Here is an 18890-nt window from a genome sequence, read left to right on the forward strand (position 1 = left end):
TCAAATTGAGCCGAAAACTCAGCTTGGTTTTTAAAATAATGATAACTGAAGAGTCTGAGCAGTCACTGGGAGGAGACATGAGGACGTGCAAACTGCTCCTGCTGTTCAGGCACTGAGAACGCCCAGCACCTGGAGAGCCCGGGACAGGTCTCGTGTCCAGCGGCTTGGCCTCCTGGTCCCAGCGACATGGTATCTCGGGCCCCCGCAAGTTTCCTGACCCAAAGCTAGCATTAGGCTCCAGGGCAGCCCCTTCCCACTTCCACACCCCAGGGACAGCCGGGACCTCTAGGTTCCCTGGAAATTTGCGGGAGTGTTTGCTCCTGAGGCCCAGCTGGCTCTCCACTTGTCAGCTGTCATTTCTGCCTTCAACTCAGCTGGTTTTTCTCTTTGGGGAAAAGTTTGCAGAACTCTCTGGCTTCCGACAATTTGCGTTTCCCTATTGTCTGGGGAGAGCCTGGGTGACTTCGTGTGGAGGAATGATTTTCTTTCTTCCCCGCGGTGGCTTTAAAACGGAGACAGATTATTCAGGTACGTGATACCTGGGTCACTATCCTCAAACCACACTGCTGCATTCGGCGGGGTGCGTGGGAAGCCGCCGGGAGTGCTCACTAATTTGCTAGTTAATGACAGTCGCGGGAGCGTTCTTTGCTTGCCCTTGGAGAGACTGCGCACACAGCCAGGGTGGGTTTGGCACTGTCAATTATGTAGTTTTAAACAGGAAGTGGCCGGAGGGCCCTTTGTTGAGGGGTGGGAAGCTCCAGGTGAGGGGGACCTCAGACACCCCCTGAGAGCCCCACCCAAGATGTGCAGGGTCTTGAAATGAGGTGGAGATGAGAGTAAGAAATACGCGTTAGCGAACATTTCCAGGCCCCCGAGGAGGCTTCACGTCCGAACTCGTTCCAGCACTGCGAAGTCTGTCCTGTGCAGTCTCTTGTGAAGTTGCGGGAGGAATCTGCAGCCTGCACCTGTGGCCCAGACACCTGCCGGGAGGACCGGGGAGCCAGGGGTGCGAAGTCGAGGGAGGGCCTTGTAGAGGGATGAGAAGAGGCCGCAGGCTCCACCCACTTGCTCTGCGCGCGGTTCCCCAGCGCCTGGCCCACGTCGGGCAGGAAGGGCGCTGCGCCAAGGGGCACCCCCTGCTCTGTCCTCAGACCGCGCACCCAGGGCGCGGAGAGCTACGAGTCTGCTGCGGTCTGGACCCAGGTTGAGTGTGTCCCCAGGGGTGCGTGTGGGGGAATCCTGATCCCCAGGGTGGGATCTTAAGAGGTAGGGGAACCTCTGAGAGTCGGCGCCGCAGGGAGACTCTGGATCCCTGGGCTGCGGCCTCAGAAGGCAGTGGTGCGGTTCTTTCGGGACTCCGTCTGCCGCCAAGCCTTCAAACCCTCTCACCTCCAGCTCTGGGATCTAAACAGACCTCTTTGTTTTATAATTTATCCAGCCGAGGCCTTTCTGTATCTAGCGTCTAAAAACAGACGAATATCAGACCCTCCAGCAGTCCGCACGTAACTCCCTGACCTCTCCTGCCCAGTCCCTCCAAGCCTCCTCCTGACCTCTCGGCTCAGCTTCATTTTCCATTCTGATCCAACAGCCTGCCCTTTGCTCGCTGGCCGGCTGCTGTCCCCAAATCTAGTCATCTGTGCCCGCAGATCCCCCTCTCTGGTTATTCCTGTCTCCCTGAGCCTCCCACAGCTTGCCATTGAGTGAAGACTTACTCGGCAGCATCTTGTGTTACAGTCTCCACTCCAATGTGGGAAAGACAATGCATTGTAGCTAAAGATGAGCAGACTGTCCTGGGGGCTAATCTGTGTGTCGCTTTGCACTTTTATGAACACTCTTTTCTCTACTCCCCCTTCAGTGGCCGTCACTGCGATTTTCCCTCAATCACAGCATACCCAGCAGGGTGGGTGCTGGGTGCGTCTCAGTCCCCAGAGGAGCTCCGAGTAGCAGAGGTTGAGTCCTCATTTAAAGCCCACCAAGGTCACTTCTGTGGAAGGAAGGGGCCTCTTGAGCCTTTTTCAAGCAACTTTTCCTAAGCCAGAATTTCTCATTTGGATATCAAGTCTGGAAATACTCAGTGATGCCTCGGTTCATGAACTTAAATCATTCTACAGTTCTGGAAAAGATGGCCATGGTTATGTTCATCACCCAGTGCATCATTCACAAACAAAAACAAAATTTTGCCAAAAGCTTCTGTTTGTGAACCAAATTTGTTCAAGTGTGAAGTGTGAAGTGTGGGTCAAGATGATGATGATGATGATCAATGGCTTTGCATATGGATATCCACGGAGTGAAGACTGTTCTTTCTCCATTGAAAAGCCTTGCCACCTTTGTTGAAAAGTAATTGGCCATATTTGTTTATTTCTGGATTCAATTCTATTTCTTTGACCTACACATCTATCTTTTTGCTAACATCCAAACTATCTGGATTACTGTAGTTTGTAGTAAGTCTGGAAAGCAATTTGTTCTTCCCTTTCAACATTGTTTTAACTCTGAAGTAGTAGCTCAGTTCACAAACTTAATTCATTCCATGATTCTGGAAAAGATGGCCACATTCATGTTCATGCAGGAAAGATGGCCATGGTCATGTTTGCCACCCCATACAGAGTTCTCAAACAAAAACAAAATTTTGCCAAATGCTTCTGTTTGCAAACCAAACTGTTTGCAAACAAAAGCATTTGCGAACCAAAGTACTACTATAATTCCTTTTCCTTTCCTTTTACATTTAAAATTACCTTGTGTAGAATCTTCAAAACTCCTCCTTGGGATTTTGATTGAGACTTCGCTGAAGCTATAGGTCTATTAGAAGATGCCTGACATTTTATGACAAGGGCCCCTTTCTGGGCCTCAGAGCACACAGTGAGCGGCAGACAAGCCAGCAAAGCTTCATCTGTATTTGGAGAACTTCCTTATAGCTCATATTTCCTGAGCTCCACCTCCTCTGGATCAGTGGTGATATTAGATTCTCACAGGAACATAATCCCTACTGTGAACTGTATGTGCAAGGGATCTAGGTTGTGGCTCCTTGGGAGAATCTAATGCCTAAGGATCTGAAGTGGAGCTGAGGCAGCAATGCTAGCACTGGGGAGGGGCTCCAAATGCAGCTGAACATTAGTGGGGAGGTTTGACTGCAGACACTATAATAATTCGATTGCTTGCAGACTCAGATCAAACCCTATCAGTGAGGGGCAAGTGATAATTAAGCTGTATCCAGCAGCAGGCTTTACAGTGACCAGTGAGTTAATGTATTTCAATTGTACACCTGGTTTGGGTGTCAGAATCGGACACTTATTTTAGTCCCCGTATGCCCACCCATGATTTTATTTATCCCCTCTATCCGTGCCTCCATCCCACACTGCACACCGGTCTCAGACAAAGTTTTGGTAGCTCCCAAGCTAATTCCTGCCAAAATGAGTAAAAAACAAATGTCATTGGAAAAGGGGGAAAGACCTAATGAGACAGCAGAAGACTCTAAGATGCCAACTGAAAGAAAGCTGCATTTAAAAGAAAAAGCTGAGCACTACTTAAATTATGAGTTCACTGTAAGAGGTGATTCACATGCTCCAAACCCACTTGTCTAACATGTGATGAGCACCCATGGCAAACCCACAAAACCCTCAAAACTGCCTTGCCACATGGAGACCAAGCACTCTGTATAAAGAGACAAATGTTTGGAGTTTCTCAAAAAAAAGCTTAAAAATTTAGAGACATGAACACAAAGAACAGAAGCAATTAACCAAGGCCACCACTTCCTCAAATGTGTCTATATTGCGAGGATCATTCTTAGTGCCTTGCCACATTGGTAAAGCTAAGCAGCCCTGTACTACTGGTGCAGAGTTGGTCCTGCCTGGTGCTAAGGACATTTGTCCTGAACTTTTAGGAAAGACAGTTGTAGTTTCAAAAGGTGGCACACGTTCCTCTTTTTGCCAGCACCATAACTACGTGAACTGATGAACTAGCAGAGAATACTGAGGTGTAATTGTTAGAGGAGATTTGTGGGTCACCATGGTACACAATCCCGGTTGACATCAAGGCAACAATGCTTGTTTTATTGCAATATATTTTTCAAAAGGATGTTCGTGAGGATACGTTATATGTTCTTCTGTTGCCAACCAACACCATAGTTGTAGAACTATTCAAGTCTTTGACAGAGCTTGAGCCCTTCACCTCTCCGTGACTCACTTTCCCAATTTCCTACGCTAAGAAGATTGGATCAGAGCAATGATCCTCGAGCCTGAAAACACAGCACAATGATCTGAAGCACTCTTAAAAATCCCTGTTATCAGATGGAGGTGGTGGCACAGGCCTGTAATCCCAGCACTTGGGAGCCTGAGGCTGAAGGACAGCATAAGTTCAAGGCCAGCCTGGGCTAAAAAGTGACTTCAAGACCAACCTGAACTACATAGGGAGAGTCTGTCTCAACAATAACAACAAAAAATCGCTATTCCCTGGCCTCACCCTGGACCAATCACACCACAATCTCTAGGGAAAGGACCCAACCTTAATATTTTCAAAGCTCCCTGGTAGTTCCAGGTGTGGCCAAAGATGAGACCCTGGGTTAGAGCCATGGTCACCATACCCACCTGAGCATGAGGATCATTTGAGCTACTGAGCTACAAATATTGGCCTCTCAGCCCCTCTTCTTCAGGTTTTGCTTCCATGGGTCTGGGAATAGGAGATCCCCAAACTCTGCATTCTAGATAAGCTGTCCAGAGTCTTCCCATGAGATGCATCTTGGGAACATGGATCGAGCCCCTCCTCCAGCCTCCATGTGCCCACGAGTCGCTGTGGGTCTTCAGCAAGTGGGCAGTGGAGCGTGAGATCTGCTTGCCAACAGCTCATAGGTGCCCCTAGAGTGACAGGATTAGGGGCTCCTGAGGCAGCTTCATGACCCCCCACCAGGCCCGGCCAGCCCAAAATTCTACAATCCCAAAGGCAGGTGCCCAGGCACCACTGAGCTCACTCTACAGTGTCTGCTCTGTGTTCTTCACTGGTGTTGCTCTCCCTTTTCTGGTTGTACTACTGAAAATATGAGGTATGATCAAAAGTATGGTGAATTTTTAATTTTAAAAAATTATTGTGGAAGACACATTGCCATGAAACCCCCTCAAAGTGCTCCCCCTCACTTTGAACACACTGATCCCATGGTCCTTGCCACTTTCTAAAGCAGCTCTGGAGCCCTCTTTCCTGAGGGTCTTTAGTTGTACTGTTGTGGCTGCCTCAGTACCTTGCATTGATTCAAAACCTCTCTCTGTCAGGGTCATTTTGACTGGGGAGGAGCCAGGAGTCGCACAGTGCCAAATGCGATGAATAAGGTGGATGAGGATGCAGTGTTGTGTTTTTATTTAACAGAAATTGCCATAAACAATTGATCAATGAGGACTGATAAAAACATACAGGGAATGTTTAAATTTAAAGATGGGGGCCAGGGATTTAGCTCAGTGGTTTCGCTGCCTGCTGCGCAGGCGAAAGGACCCGAGTTCGATCCCCGGTACCAAAAAATAAAAAAAAATAAAAAAAAAAGATGGGTTACAATAAAAGACACATTGCCATTAATTCCCAAAGTCCTCCCACTTGCTTGTAACACACTTATCCTACTGTTCTTCAGAATAAGTCGTAATGCGTTTTTAAAATTTTTAAACATTCACTGTATTTTTTAATCATCCCTGTATATCTCAGAAAGCAAGCAAGCAAGCAAGCAAGCAAGCAAGCAAGCAAGAAAGAAAGAAAGAAAGAAAGAAAGAAAGAAAGAAAGAAAGAAAGAAAGAAAAAGAAAGAAAGAAAGAGGAAAGGCAGGGACATGCATGGGGCAGAGGTTGTCAGCTGAGCAGCCTGGGCTCCCCCAGGTCCCTGAACCTGGGGCTCTGAGGGGAATGCAGCCCTTTGCAGCAAGGCTTCACCCAGGGACACATTTCAGGTAGCAGCATGGTGTCCCTGTGCTTCTGATCTTGCCAGCCATTCCCTTGAATAACAGCAGCAGTCTTGATGCTCTGGGTTAAAGATCTTTCAGTGGGGTTTGATAACGAAGCAGCACCAGTCACCAGGGATTTCCAGGCTGGCCTCCTTGCTTCCTCTCCCCTGACATCAGCACCTCAAGCACCCTGCCAGCCTCGGTGACAGCTGTGCCTGGGGTGCTGGTGGGGGTGTGAAGGATAAGCATGCAGACATCGCACTCCGTGTTTTATTTCGGGGCTCGTTGTGTATGGAAGTCATCATGGAGAACGTGTGAGGGAGGAAATGGGGTTTCGTGAGCCGGAGCAAGGCAGCTTCCCTCGTGGTGACCAGGAGGCAGAGGGACCCTGTGAGAAGGGTCTGGGCTTCCTGGTCCTGCCCCAGTAACCCTCTTCCTCCAATCAGATCTCAGCTCCTAACAGCCCATTCTGTAGGACCTTGTGCATGGATGAATCCATGGATAGGTCAGCACCCCATGATCCAGTCGCCTTCCAGAAGGCACAGCGCTGGACACATGAGACTTTGGGGGACACTGTTGCTCTAAATTGTCTTAACCACTGGTGTTCTGATGAGAGGTATGAACCCAGAGCAACAGGTTCTGGTGGCTGTGTCCTGTGAGACTCTCTCCAGGGCCTCCCAAATTGGCATCTCAGGACAAGCGGCATGTCTTGGTTACTTCTCTTGTTACTGAGACAAAATACTCAGCACCCACAAGTTTAACTTGCTTTAAGCAAGGAAAGGTTTATTTTCGCTTGTGGTTTCTAGCGGTTTAAGTCCACAGCTGGTTCCAAGGCAGGGTGGCATAGCAGAGGAGCATCACTGAGGAGAAACAGTCCATGGCAAGGTAGGCAGGAGGCAGCAAAGCAGTGCAGCAAGCCTCTCTCCCCTTACATTCTATCCAGGCTGCCAGCTTTTTGGGTGGTACCCCCACACCCCAGGGTGGGCCTTCCCATTATCCACAACCAGAACTGTGCCAAACCAATCAGTGGACTAAGTTAGTACCAGATACCCTTAATCCCAGCATCACACACCCTAGATCCAGCCAGCTCTGAAAATCCCTACCTAGGAATGCATGAGGCTTTTGGGGGGACAACTAGGCACAACCCTAACAGGGCATCAGCATCATATGGCAAAGGCTCCAGGACAGTCTGCTGCAATTGGCCCTGGGAATTCTATCGAAGATCCCTTCCAGCCTGGTATTTAGGGATCACTAGGATGGTGCCTGGAGGAAAAATATCAGGCAGGAGGCAGAGGGTACTGTAAAAGAGCTCCAGGAGTTATGTGCCATCTCCCTATGTCCCCATTCCTGGGTGTCAAGACTCTGCCTGGGGGTGGAGCTGTCACTGCTTTGGCCAAAGCAGGTGGCACCTGGGCCCCTGAGGCTAGTCCTGGGCCCCTGGGAACCAGTGTCCCCTTGAGCCTACCAAAGTGTGGCCCACTGAACAGGTCTGGAGAAGCCCAAGATGTCTGCGAGGGGCTTCTCTTGTTCAGACTTGGAGGAGGGACAGTGTCTGTCCTAAAAAGGCTCCTGCCCTGGTAGAGGAGGTGGGTCTCACTGACCTGTCTTTCCTAACCTGGGAGGGGCTTCTGGCCCGAGGTCACTCACTTGAAAATGAAATGAATGCAAGGCTTTGGGTGCCTGGGAGTGTTTGTTGCCACTGACCCTGGCGTCCCTGATGTGGTCCCCAGCAGAAAGTGCATGCCTCAGTCACAGAGCCCCAGTGTCAATGATGCCAACCCTATTCAGTGTTGTGTCTAAGTTCCACACATGAGCTGGTACATACCGGAGACCACACGGCAGGCGCTCTGTAAGTGTATGAATGACTCGAAGGACAAATGAATGAACGCTTGGTAAGCAATGGGGCTCTATGCCCATCAGCAGTTGAGTGGATAAAGAAAACGTGCTATTTACACACAGTGGAGCCCGGCTCTGCTCTAAAGAAGGGTAAGTCATTTGTAGGAATAATGGATGCACCTCAAGACCATACTGCTAAGTGAAATAAATCAGATACAGAAGCTTAAATATCACATGATTTCTCTTACGTGAGAAACCCAAAATATAAATAAAGAGCAAAATAGAAGTTAGATAATAGGAAATAGGGAGACAGATTTTTTGCAAATGGGAAGAGGACCAGGAGGTGCGGGGGGCGGGGGGAACACAAAAAGAATTAAGAGGGGTTGTACGTTTGCACCAACTCCCCACGGGGAATGGAAGCATTATGTCCTGCAAACGCGGACTAATAAACATAAAAATTTAAAACAGAAAGTTTCCATGGCCCAAACACTGGGCTTTGCCCTCCCTGCGCCTGCTTGAATCCTGTCTTACCGAGGAAGCCAGCGCTCCAACTTCCGCTGCATCCTGATTGAAGCTCACTGGTTCCGAGAATCCTGCTCTTTGGGGTCCAAGGCTTCTCTGTGGACGAGAGGGAGGCTGACCAAGCCCAGGTCCCCTGGGAGGGAGGGGACCCAGCCTGCCGATGCCCAGGAGGAGGATCCCGGGACAGCTGGCTGCGTGGTCAAGTGGCCATTTGGAGCTTCTCAAGCTTTACCTCATTAAGTCTTCCACACTGGGGACCACTGTGAGCCCCAAGTCTGAGTGAGGTTCAGTCAGTGGCCGAGGTCACACAGCAAGCCCATGGTGGGGGAGGCCGTAATCCCATCTGCATGACTCCAGAGACCCACTGTCCTGCTCCGAGGACAGTGGTCTCCCTGAAGCTCACCTGAGTGATGTTCCCAAGTCCCCCAGGAGTGCTGGGGCCTGGAGCTGCCCCCAAGATGAGGGGCCCTCCTGTCCCCATCGCTCCCTGGTGAGCTGAGTTTGGCATCCCAGAGCCCACAGACGGGGCTGCGTGTGGCTCCACCACGTGTGGGGAATGACACCAGCCCTGGCCAGGGGGACAGAGGCAAGGTTGAGGTTCCCTCCAGGTGGCCCTCTGCTGGCTCTGGTCTTGACTGTACCCGGGTTGAACTTGTGGGGGTAACCGAGTGACCCCGGGCAACGGAGTTTATCATCCACGGTTGCCGAGAGGCAGGTGCACAGGGCCACTCGGGGTGTTGGGAAGCTCAGGGCAGTCAGAGCAGCGTGGCCCTCCGCCTTCCCTGTGGTTTCCGGTGGGCCAGCGAGCACCAGCTTCTGGTTGGCCGGCGGTTCCGGGGACCTGGGCTTGCAGAGGGGTCTCGGACTCCAGCACCCGGCCTGGGCTCAGGCAGAGGACACCGGCTTGGGGTGCGAGAGCCCATGGAGGAGGTGGGGGCTGCTCAGGGCCATAGCGAGCTGGCTGCGTCTCTCTGGGGTCGGCAAGGCCCTGGATGTCAAGCATCACAAAGCGAAGACACACTTAACATGGCGGATGCGCTCCTCTCCCCACAGGGTGTTTTTCCTGAATGTGCCCTTGGATTCCATCCTGGAGCGCCTGACTCTGAGAAGGGTGGATCCGGTCACGGGAGAAAGGTTTGTGTCGAGCGCCTGGTGGTGGGAGCCTCCGGGCTCCACAGCAGCGAGCCGGCCAGAGGGTCTGGCTCCATCCTGGGGTCACCGGCTGCACCCTGCTTGTGAAATGTGGCCTCGGGTAGGTAGTGTCACCTGTGCATGTCGCTGGGCCTGTGCTCGAGCCCAGGTGTGTCCTCGAGGCAGCTGCTGCACAGATACATCTGATGGTCAACGGAGGCGAGTTCTGAGTCCACTCTGCCACCTGACCAGGCCCAATGATCACAGAGAAGTAGTAGCATCCATCTCTGCTGAGCAGGGCCACATTTCCTAGTAGGGGACCCGGGGACAGGAGACAGGAAGGGAATGACAGGGTTTTTCTAGTGTAGACCTGATGTATCATCCTCAATTTTAGGGGACAGTCCTGCCGAGTACTGTGGCCTTCATGCCCCCCTACCCCGGGCTGTCCAGGTCCACTTCCTCATTTGAGTTCTGTAAGCCTAGAGTCAACATCTATCTTGCTTACCATTGCGTGAGCAAGAACAGATGTAAGCCCGGACCCATGGCAGATGCTTAAGAAATGTTTGGAAGGGTGAAAACAAGCAAGGAGGAAGGACAGAAGGATGTCTTGGTCCAGCCAGGGGTGTGGCACAGTGAATGTCCTGCGCTCTGCCAGTGGCTGTGGGTCATGGGCCCCTGCCACCTCCCCAATAGGTACCACCTCATGTACAAGCCGCCTCCCACCCCGGAGATACAGGCCCGCCTCCTGCAGAACCCGGAGGATGCTGAAGACCGGGTGAAGCTGCAGACAGACCTGTTCTACAGGAACTCCTCAGAGCTGGAGCAGTTCTACAGGCAGGCCCTTACCCTCAACGGGGACCAGGACCCCTACACGGTCTTCGAGTACATAGAGAGCGGGATCATCAACCCCCTGCCCAGGAAAGTGTTCTGACGGCCCCACCGGGTAGCAAACCCTGGAGAAACAAGCTCATCCTCTGCCCCCAGCCTTCTGGAAACCTCCACTAAGCCAATAAAGAGTGCCGGCCACTGTCTCATGTGTCCTGAAAGGGCAGGGGCTGGAAGGTGGCCTCGTTTTGGGGTCTAGGGCACAGGAAGGAAGCTGAGGGTGGCAGGGCAGGGAAGAGCTGCAGGCTGGACCTCTGGACTCAGCCTGGGTTTGTGCAGGCTCTGGCACCGTGTGGTCACCACATGTCCTCAGGCAGCCGCTCAGCCCTTCAGCTTGTTTTCCCTCAGAACACAATGGGAATCATGACCGCAGCTGCCTCACGGAGTTGCTATGGGGTTCGTTGCTGCAATGCAAAGAAAGCTGGTAGCACAGTGCCTGACGCGCAGTAAGCACTCAGCAGACGCAGCTTTAAAAGCCTGGCATCCAGGGCCGGGGATTTAGCTCAGTGGTTCCACTGTCTGCCCCACAAGCACAAGGACCCAAGTTCGATCCCCAGTACCAAAAAAAAAAAAGCCTGGCATCCAGCGGAACTCCGAGCAATGCCCCTGTCCCTGCCTGCACTGTCCTATTGGGCGGCTGCCAGCTGCAGGTGGCTGCTGGGCACCTGAAATGCAGCCAGTGCCACTGAGGAGGTGGTTTGTAAGTTTTCTTCATGACATTAAATTTAAATTCCCTCCTGCAGCTTATGGCTGCCAGATTGGACAGTGCCGTTCTGGGCGGACTTAGCTGTTTCTCCAGACATGCTTTCTGCTGGTCCTCTCGGGGAGTGCAACGCTCGCAGGCCCCAGGAGGGACTTGGGACAGTAACACCTCGGGTTGGTGTCAGCAGATGCTCTTCTGCACCCCCACCCCACATCACTTCCTTTCATCTTAGTGACGTCCTCACCACTAAGTACTGGGCGCTCACCCCACAGACTCGGAGGACACTGAGGCTGCAGAGGAAAATGTCTTGTCGGAGGTCACCTGGGTCCAAGGCTGGACCCGAACCCTGTGCTCTGGGTGCCGCCCTGGCTGTCTGCCTGTGGTTCCAGCCCCAGGACTCCAGGAAGCTCCAGGCCTCTGGGCCTGAAGAACAGGGCCAGCCCAGAGCACCTCGGCAAACTCTCGCTGGCACCTGCCATGGTAGGCAGGGCCCATCCCGGCTGGGGCTGCCCTGCGTCGGCCCTGGGCACAGTGAGTGGAGCCCCACGCCTGCTGCAGCCAGGCCAATGGCCGGGTGCTTTCTGCAGACTTCCAGCCTTCTGCTCCTTCCCGTCTGCCCAGGAGCTCAGCCCTGCACCCCACCCCCTCTCCAGACCATGAAACTCCAGCTCTCCCCCGCCACCCAGGGCTCGAAGCGCCCACCGAGCCTCCTGCCGCCCAGACCACACATCAGCACCGCAGGCTGAGACTGCCTGCTGGCGCCCAGCCCCAGGCACGCGCAGTGTGGGTGTCACTCCTCAGCGTCACGATCACTCGTGCCCTCGTGATCTCGGTGAACGTGTGAAGGGGTGCTGGCTCAGGACAAGGCCCTTTCTCTCCCTCTCCTCCACCTGCCACCTCCTATTCAGTTGTGCCCTCTTTGTGCCCCTGCTCGGCTGAGCTTGCTGAGTGCCTGAGCTCATCTGCTGCTGCGTGGCCTGAGCCAAGTTACTTAAACCTTTTGGGTCCTTGTTAAATGAGAACAAAACATCAATTGCTTTCTAGAGCTGTTGTGAGATAGAACAAGGAGAACAGGCAGGGCAGGGACCTAGAAAATGCTCAGTAAAAGATACTCATCAATCTCTCCAATGCTCACCACTTCCTGCGAGGTCCATGTGCTTTTTCTCCCTCAACTCCACACGACAATGTGCAGCTGCTGGCCCCAGGCCGAGAACAGCATCCCACCTTCAGGTCCCTGCCTTCCCCGCAGCCCCAACACGTGTGGCTGGGCAGCTGCAGGACCCCTGCATCTTGGAGGAGTCGCCAGGGCCAAATGTTGCCCATGATCATCGCTCTCCCCAGCTGCCTCCTGAGGCCTGCCGGCCTTGGATCCCTGGCTGGCCCCACACTGGGGGGCAGGGACGGCTGGGGCAGGCTGGGGTGCTCCCCCAGGGCTGTTGCAACAAGCTGGGGCTCGTGCAGGGCGCAATCTGCAGATCCAGTTGGGCTCCTCTCCTTGGAGCGCAGCCCAGCGGGCGGCCTGGAGGAGAGCAATCAGCATCAGTCGGGAGGTGGTCAGCGCTCCTGGTCCAGGCAGACCCTCTCCTTGGCTGGAGGCAAACATCTTGCTCATTTTCACATGGGCTGGCTGTGCCTGAAGTTAGCCACTGAGGTCTGATTAACGCCAACTTGCAAGAGAACGAATGGCCCTGATGTGGTCATCGTTAACGCAGCTCCACGGCTCAGGCTCAACCGCTTCGTCACCAGTTGTCGGTGCCACTCGGCGTGGCCCTGCTCAGGCTGTTCTCCCTCTCCTCCTGCTCCCCCAGAGTGGGAAAGCTCCATGGTCTCGGGCCCTGCGATGGCCTCTAATGTGCTTCCGACCAACCCTGTGCCCAGGCCGCTGTCCAGGAGACCTGGCCTATACCCGCCCCAGACTGGGCTCATCCACTCCTGTCCCGAGAAGGCAGCCTGGGAAGCAAGGGCGGCTGGTCACTGCCTGCCTGAGGCTTTGGGGAAGGCGGCGGATCATACTGCAGTACATTTCGGTACCGGGGATCGAACTCAGGACCTTGCCCTTGCCAGGCAGGCACGGCACCACTGAGCCACATCCCGGCCCATTCATGGTATATTTTGACCGCACCTCATAACACAAGGTTGCACGCAGACTTGAGAGTGTACAGCCTGGCACCGCTGACCACAGGCACGGTGCCATGCCACACAGCTCTGCTACTTCATCTTGTGCGACTGAAGCCCGGTGCCCCCGAACAGCAGCCCTGCATCCCCTCCTCCCCGGCCCCCGGCCCCTGGCGGACACCATTCTACTCTCCGGTTCTGTGCATTTGACTATTTCGAGTTTTGGAGACAGGGTCTTGATGTGGACTGTCTTTCAGTGATGGCACCTGAGAGCTGAAGCCCATCTTTTCCCCCATCAGGCTCACATTCCCTTTTGAGAATCTTTCCCCAAAATCCTGGGCCCAGAGAGCAGACTGAGGACTCCGACACCTACTTCACCTATCAGCAACCACTGGGGCAGCCGCCTGGGAATTCTGAGGTGCACACTCCGCTGGCGCTGCGCCTGCAGCCCACTGCCCTGCACGCCAGGAGTCACGGAAGTGCCAGCACCAGGCTCTCATCCACAGTAACTGTGCTCTCCACAAAGCAGAGCCTGGAAGGCAGAGATGGCATCATTGTATGTATGGCAGGAAGGCAGGAAAACAAGCTTTCCAGCCACTAAATGTGTGTCAAAGGCATTTTATTAAGAAATAATTTATACACGGAGTTCATCCATCCTCAGTATCTGCGGGTGATTTGACCCAGGGCTCCTACGGATGCCAAAATTGGAGGATGCTCAAGAACCTGAGATAAAATGGCACTGCAGTCAAATAGAAGCCGTGCACGCCACCGCCCCCCATGCTTTAACCATCCCCAGGTCAGCATCTCAGCCAGTGGCAGCAGCTTTGGGGCCTCTGCTTGGTCCACAGCTAAGCGCATCCACCCCAAATCCAAGCTCCAGGGCTGGGAGATGACCCCAGGGCTGGTTTCCAGCAGCCTCATCCCTTGCTTTTGGCTAAACAACAGCCTCCTATCCACCCATGTTCCTGGCCATGGGACACCACGGTCTATTAGCTGAGGTAATTACACTTTGTTATTAGCAGTGAGAGGCTCCTCTTAGCCTCCGCCATCCTGGGATCCCACCACCAGGAGCACGGGATGCTCCTCAGGGCTCCCATCACCGCCGCTCCGCGTCTGAGGACAGATCCCTCCCGCCACCGCACCACTGTGGGCCTGCCATCTGACCCGATGTGGCCTTACAATCTGAGCCTCCATGAGCTGTCCATCTTCACCCAGGACAATCTGCAGGGGTCCTGGCCAGCACGCTGAGCCAAGTCTGTCGCAGTCACTCTCTGGTGGCTGGGACAAAACACCCGACATCCACAGCTCATTTTGGCTCATGTTTTCATTCCATGGTTGGCAGGCTCCAAGGCAGAAAACTTTCAGGGCACGGCCCCAGTGACCGACTTCTTCCAACCAGGCTCCACCTCCTAACTCAGCCAGGAGCACTGCACCCCCATGAGCCAGTCAGCTAAGCCCACTTCAGCACACAGGAGGCCAAGGCGCATTCCAGACCCAAACCCTAACAGAGTGGCCACACCCGGCACTTCCATACCAGTAACCGCCCCCAGCCCCGCCCTGTTCTCCTCCCTCAGCCTCAACTCCCACCTCCTGCCAGTCCTGCCTCTCCCAGCAACAACCTCCGGAGGAGCCGGAGCCCGCACCACCACTCCCCAGCTGGCCGCTCTGACACCTGGCTGTTACTGACCTGGAGGAGGGGGCTCCAGGTAATGGGAACTGCTCTTCTTGCTCAGCGGGAGGGAATCCTACCTGCTGGCGGACGGCATTCCAGGAATTGAGAGTCAGTATTTTCAGGAGCACCCAGCAGTCCTACTCTGGTCTGGATTTGAAGTGAGCCCCCAAAACTCAGGTGCCAAAGGCTTCGTTGCCAGCTGCTGGGCTTTTGGGTCAGGGGGATTCTAACTTCACTGAATGAATTAACCCACAGATGGACATAATTTGCTGGCGTTATTGGTTACCGAGGTGATGGAAACGGGAGCTGGGCCTCATTGAAGGAGAGGGTCGTGGGGTGACCTGGGGACTGTATTTGGCCTCCTACACTTCCTCTGGCTCTCCTGCTCTCTCTGCTTCCTGGCTGCCATGAGGTGAGCAGCTTTCCTCCTCCACACCCTTCAGCCATGATGCTCCCACCTCACCATGGGCCTAAGAACAACAGAGCCAGTGACCACGGACTGGAACCTCTGGAACTTGAGCCAAAATAATCCTTCCCTGCCTATTTCATCACAGTGACAGAAAGCTAACACAGGCCTGGATTTAGCTCAGTGGTTCCACCGTGATCCCTGGGACCAAAAAGAAAAAAAAGAAAGTTAACACAGGTCCCCACACTGGACCTCACGTCCTCATCAGGAAGGGCAATGAGGCTGTGCACCCAGCGTTTGCAGTGCCCAGGACTCCACCCCGGCCAGAGGGACCTGCTGCTGACTGGCTGGTGAACTCCAGAAACCCATCTCGGTACCTCTGAGTCTCCACCCACCCGAAGCACACTGTGAAATAGGGGCATGGATGCAACTGGCTTGTTTGGGAAATGACCCAAAGTGAGGCAGGTGAGACAGGGAGGGAGGAAACCTTTCAAAGGTGAATGGACAGTGGGTTACTGGGGGAAGCTCTGAGAAACCAGAGACATTTGTCCCCACCCTAGGCGTTCCCCTGGGGTGTTCCCTTCCCCACACTTCTAGGGTGAGGCTGAGCAAGCTGCCTGCTGCTGGAGGGAACTCCCCGAGAGACCGCAGGCCAGAAGCCATGCTGCCCGGTCAGGACGGTGGAAAATGTCTCCAGTAACTGCTGGTAAGCTCCAGAGACAAAGAGGATGTGGAGATAAATACAAAGTGTTCTTCTCAAAAATGAAATAAATGAGTGGATACACACTTTTTTCTTTTTTGTGGTGCTAGGGATTGAACCCACAGCCTCACACATAGACCAGTGCTCTACCACTGAGTTCCATCCCCAGCCCTAAGCCAGTCTTTTAAAAAAGTGACAGATACACTCATCAGCTAAGCAAAAGCTTAAGGGAGTCTGACCCCACCAAGCTGCACTACAGTAAGCGCAAGAGTCTGCTGCCTGGAAATCGCAGAGGGAGACTGGCTCTACGGGGAAGTGATGTGGCCCATGTGGGTCTTCCTGTCCACTGTGATAGCATCAGGAGATGGCGCCTTTGGAAGGTGACCAGGGTCAGACAAAGTCATCGGGGTGGGGGAGCCCTCGTAATCGGGCGAGGGCCCTTCTCAGATAAGAGACCAGTCCACTGTCTCCCTCTCCTGTGCGCACGACAAAACAGAGGGCAGGTCAGCACATGGCGACAGGGCAGCCACCTACATGCCACTAGAATCTGAATGAAGCCAACCTGCAGGTACCTTGACCTTGGACTTCCAGCCTGCAGACTGTGAGAAACACCTTGCTGCTGCTTAAGCCAGGAAGTCCATGGTATTTTGATGTAGCAGCCTGAGCTAAGACAAGCAGCTGTTTCAAGAAAACTCCATATGTTGGATTTACAATGCCATGTACGAGGGAAATAAAGACAATGACAGCACAAAGGCTGGAGACATAAATGGCATTTATACTCTAGTTTCTTACATATTATAGCAGTATCAACTACCTCTTGATTCGGGCTCACACAGTATACTTTTCCATCCTTAAAAATTTTCCTATTTTTTACATTTACCTGAGAGCCAGTTTTAAAAAAAGTCAATCTGCTTTATTTGGATGAGTTCATTTACATTTAATGTAATTAAATTATTTGGGTTAAAATCCATCTTAATACTTGCCATTCCCTAACCTATTCTGCCTTTTTTCTTCCTTTCAATCTTTTTGGACTATTTTTTAAACTGGCCCCCCATGAGCTTAACTGCAGATTTTTATTATTCTGTAAGTGGTCAGAGGTCGCTTCGCCCGTCAGGGGCCCACGGGAGAGTGGTCTCACCTCTTCCCACACATCTGCCCCCTCCTCATCTATCTGCTACTATTGCCATGTTTTATTTCAAAATCTCTCAGAACTTCATCTTGTGTGCAGCTGGGGCCCATCTGGGCTCTCTTTTCCTGTTCTTCCTTCTTGGCCGCATCTCTGGGCTGTACCGGATGAGAATTTGGGATTCAGGGGACATTTCTTAGTCAGTGACTCCAATGATGACTGGTAGAAGAATGGAGCCAATGCTCCTGCCAGACAGATGAGCTTCACTCACCTGAAGGGAGAGGCCCCGGGCTTCCAGGATGCACTGTGGGTGGTCCGCTCTGCCTGTTCCTTAGGAAATGAATTCAAAGGAAAAGCCAGTTTGCCCCCATGAAGCGAGAAGGAAGTGGTGTCATGCCGTGGAGCCTCTCAGGTAAGACCGCAGGACAAGCAGAGCGTCCCTGCAGACCAACGGTCCATCTGAGTGGCGGCAGGTGTCGCAGGCACTCCTGCAGTGGGGTCCAAGTGTTCCGAACAGCCGGGCTGAGCAGGGGGAGCACCAGGTGGATGAGGAACAGATTCAGTGGGACATGGAGGCCACTCTGCTGGGCACAGATGAACCCCGGCCTGACACAGGCACCGAGGCTGCACTGTCCAAAACACAGCCTCTGGCTCTTCATAAACAGTGCTCAGTGCTGGTTCAAACACAGCTTGTTTCTAGTGTCACATTCCTCACCAGATACTATTTAGCTGACATTGCTAAGAATACATGACGTGGGAGCCAGGGGCAACGGTGTACAGCTCTAACCAGCTCCTCAGGAGGCGAAGGCCTGAGGACCGCAAGGCTGAAGCCAGCCTGGGCAACTAAAAAAGAAAAAACAAGAAAGAACAGCTGGTATGGGCTGGGGTGTAGCTCAGTGGAAGGAAGGGGGAGGAAGGAAGATCTAACTACCTTCCTCGTAATTTTTCTGTACTCAGTACCAAAGGGATCCTGCAGCTACCGCTAGTGGGCCAGCCATCCCTCTGCAACACAGCTCCAGTCTCCTCTGCCCTGGCTGGAGGCTCAGCCACGCACCATGCACCCCACAAAACAGACACACAGCATCCAAGTGCTTCTGTTATTTATTTTGAATTTTAAAAGTGGCCCAAAGTAACAATACTAGTGTATCTGCATGCAAAACGAGCATATTTGAGGTTATTTCACATTGACAAAGTGCCATTTTGCATGGCACTAAATATTCACAGCGACTTTACTAGCTGCTGTACTAGAACCATATGAACAAATGAGGCAGATCCACTGAGAATCTGAAAGGAGAAAAAGCCGAAAGCCAATGGTCTTTCGTGAACTGGCTCACTGGCACCCAGCTTACAGGCAAAGAAATGAGGAACCATTCCTTTGTACTTCAGTAATAACTAAAAAGATCGACACATGGCCTGAATGCTGACAAGTCTTCCCCAAATTTCCATTCCATTTTCTCTATAATCTTCCCAGAAGCCTCAGCAATAATATTAGAAAAAGCTTAGAGCTGTTCATTGCCTGTACTACACTCACACACAGGCACGCACACAGATGGACGCACGACGCATGCACACAGGCTCAGGCCTGACATATTTATCTTCAGGAAAAGGAGGTTAAAGAGTACTGAGGACATGGCACTATCTGGTTCAACCCCAGAAACCCAGGCTGACTGAAGGCAGAACCTGGCTCCTCCCATATGGGTGCCTCGCGGTGTCCATCACACTTGGCAGGGGGCAGGATGCTGCTCACTCTGCATATCACTGGCACCTGCCCTGCAAGAGGCACTGCCTGTTAAGCGCTGCAGGATGATGAAGGTGGAGCCGTTCCCAGCCCAAGGAGCTTCCACTCTAATAACAAGCACTGGCTACGAACACACAGCGAGAGAAGC

At 53.0% G+C, this 18890-nt stretch overlaps 1 protein-coding gene across 8 annotated transcripts in view; it reads left to right on the forward strand.

Moving 5' to 3' along the window:
• Nucleotides 1-18890, forward strand: part of Ak8 (adenylate kinase 8) — a 143642-nt gene that overhangs the window by 104927 nt on the left and 19825 nt on the right. For 4 of the 8 annotated variants that reach the window (XM_004849033.3, XM_013073621.3, XM_021261812.2 and 1 more), the window contains 2 exons: nucleotides 9320-9400; nucleotides 10091-10426. In XM_004849033.3, the coding sequence (XP_004849090.1) occupies nucleotides 9320-9400; nucleotides 10091-10328 (319 nt within the window). In that variant the 3' untranslated portion in view covers nucleotides 10329-10426. Of the gene's footprint in view, nucleotides 1-9319; nucleotides 9401-10052; nucleotides 10427-15738; nucleotides 17990-18890 lie in introns of those variants that run through there. The other 4 variants (XR_015439728.1, XM_021261814.2, XM_021261813.2 and 1 more) reach the window with 4 other exon arrangements.

The sequence above is a fragment of the Heterocephalus glaber genome, unplaced genomic scaffold (assembly GCF_053883595.1).
Source record: "Heterocephalus glaber isolate CG9 unplaced genomic scaffold, H.glaber_assembly_v1.0 deba00001479, whole genome shotgun sequence".
Taxonomy (NCBI): Eukaryota; Metazoa; Chordata; class Mammalia; order Rodentia; family Bathyergidae; genus Heterocephalus; species Heterocephalus glaber.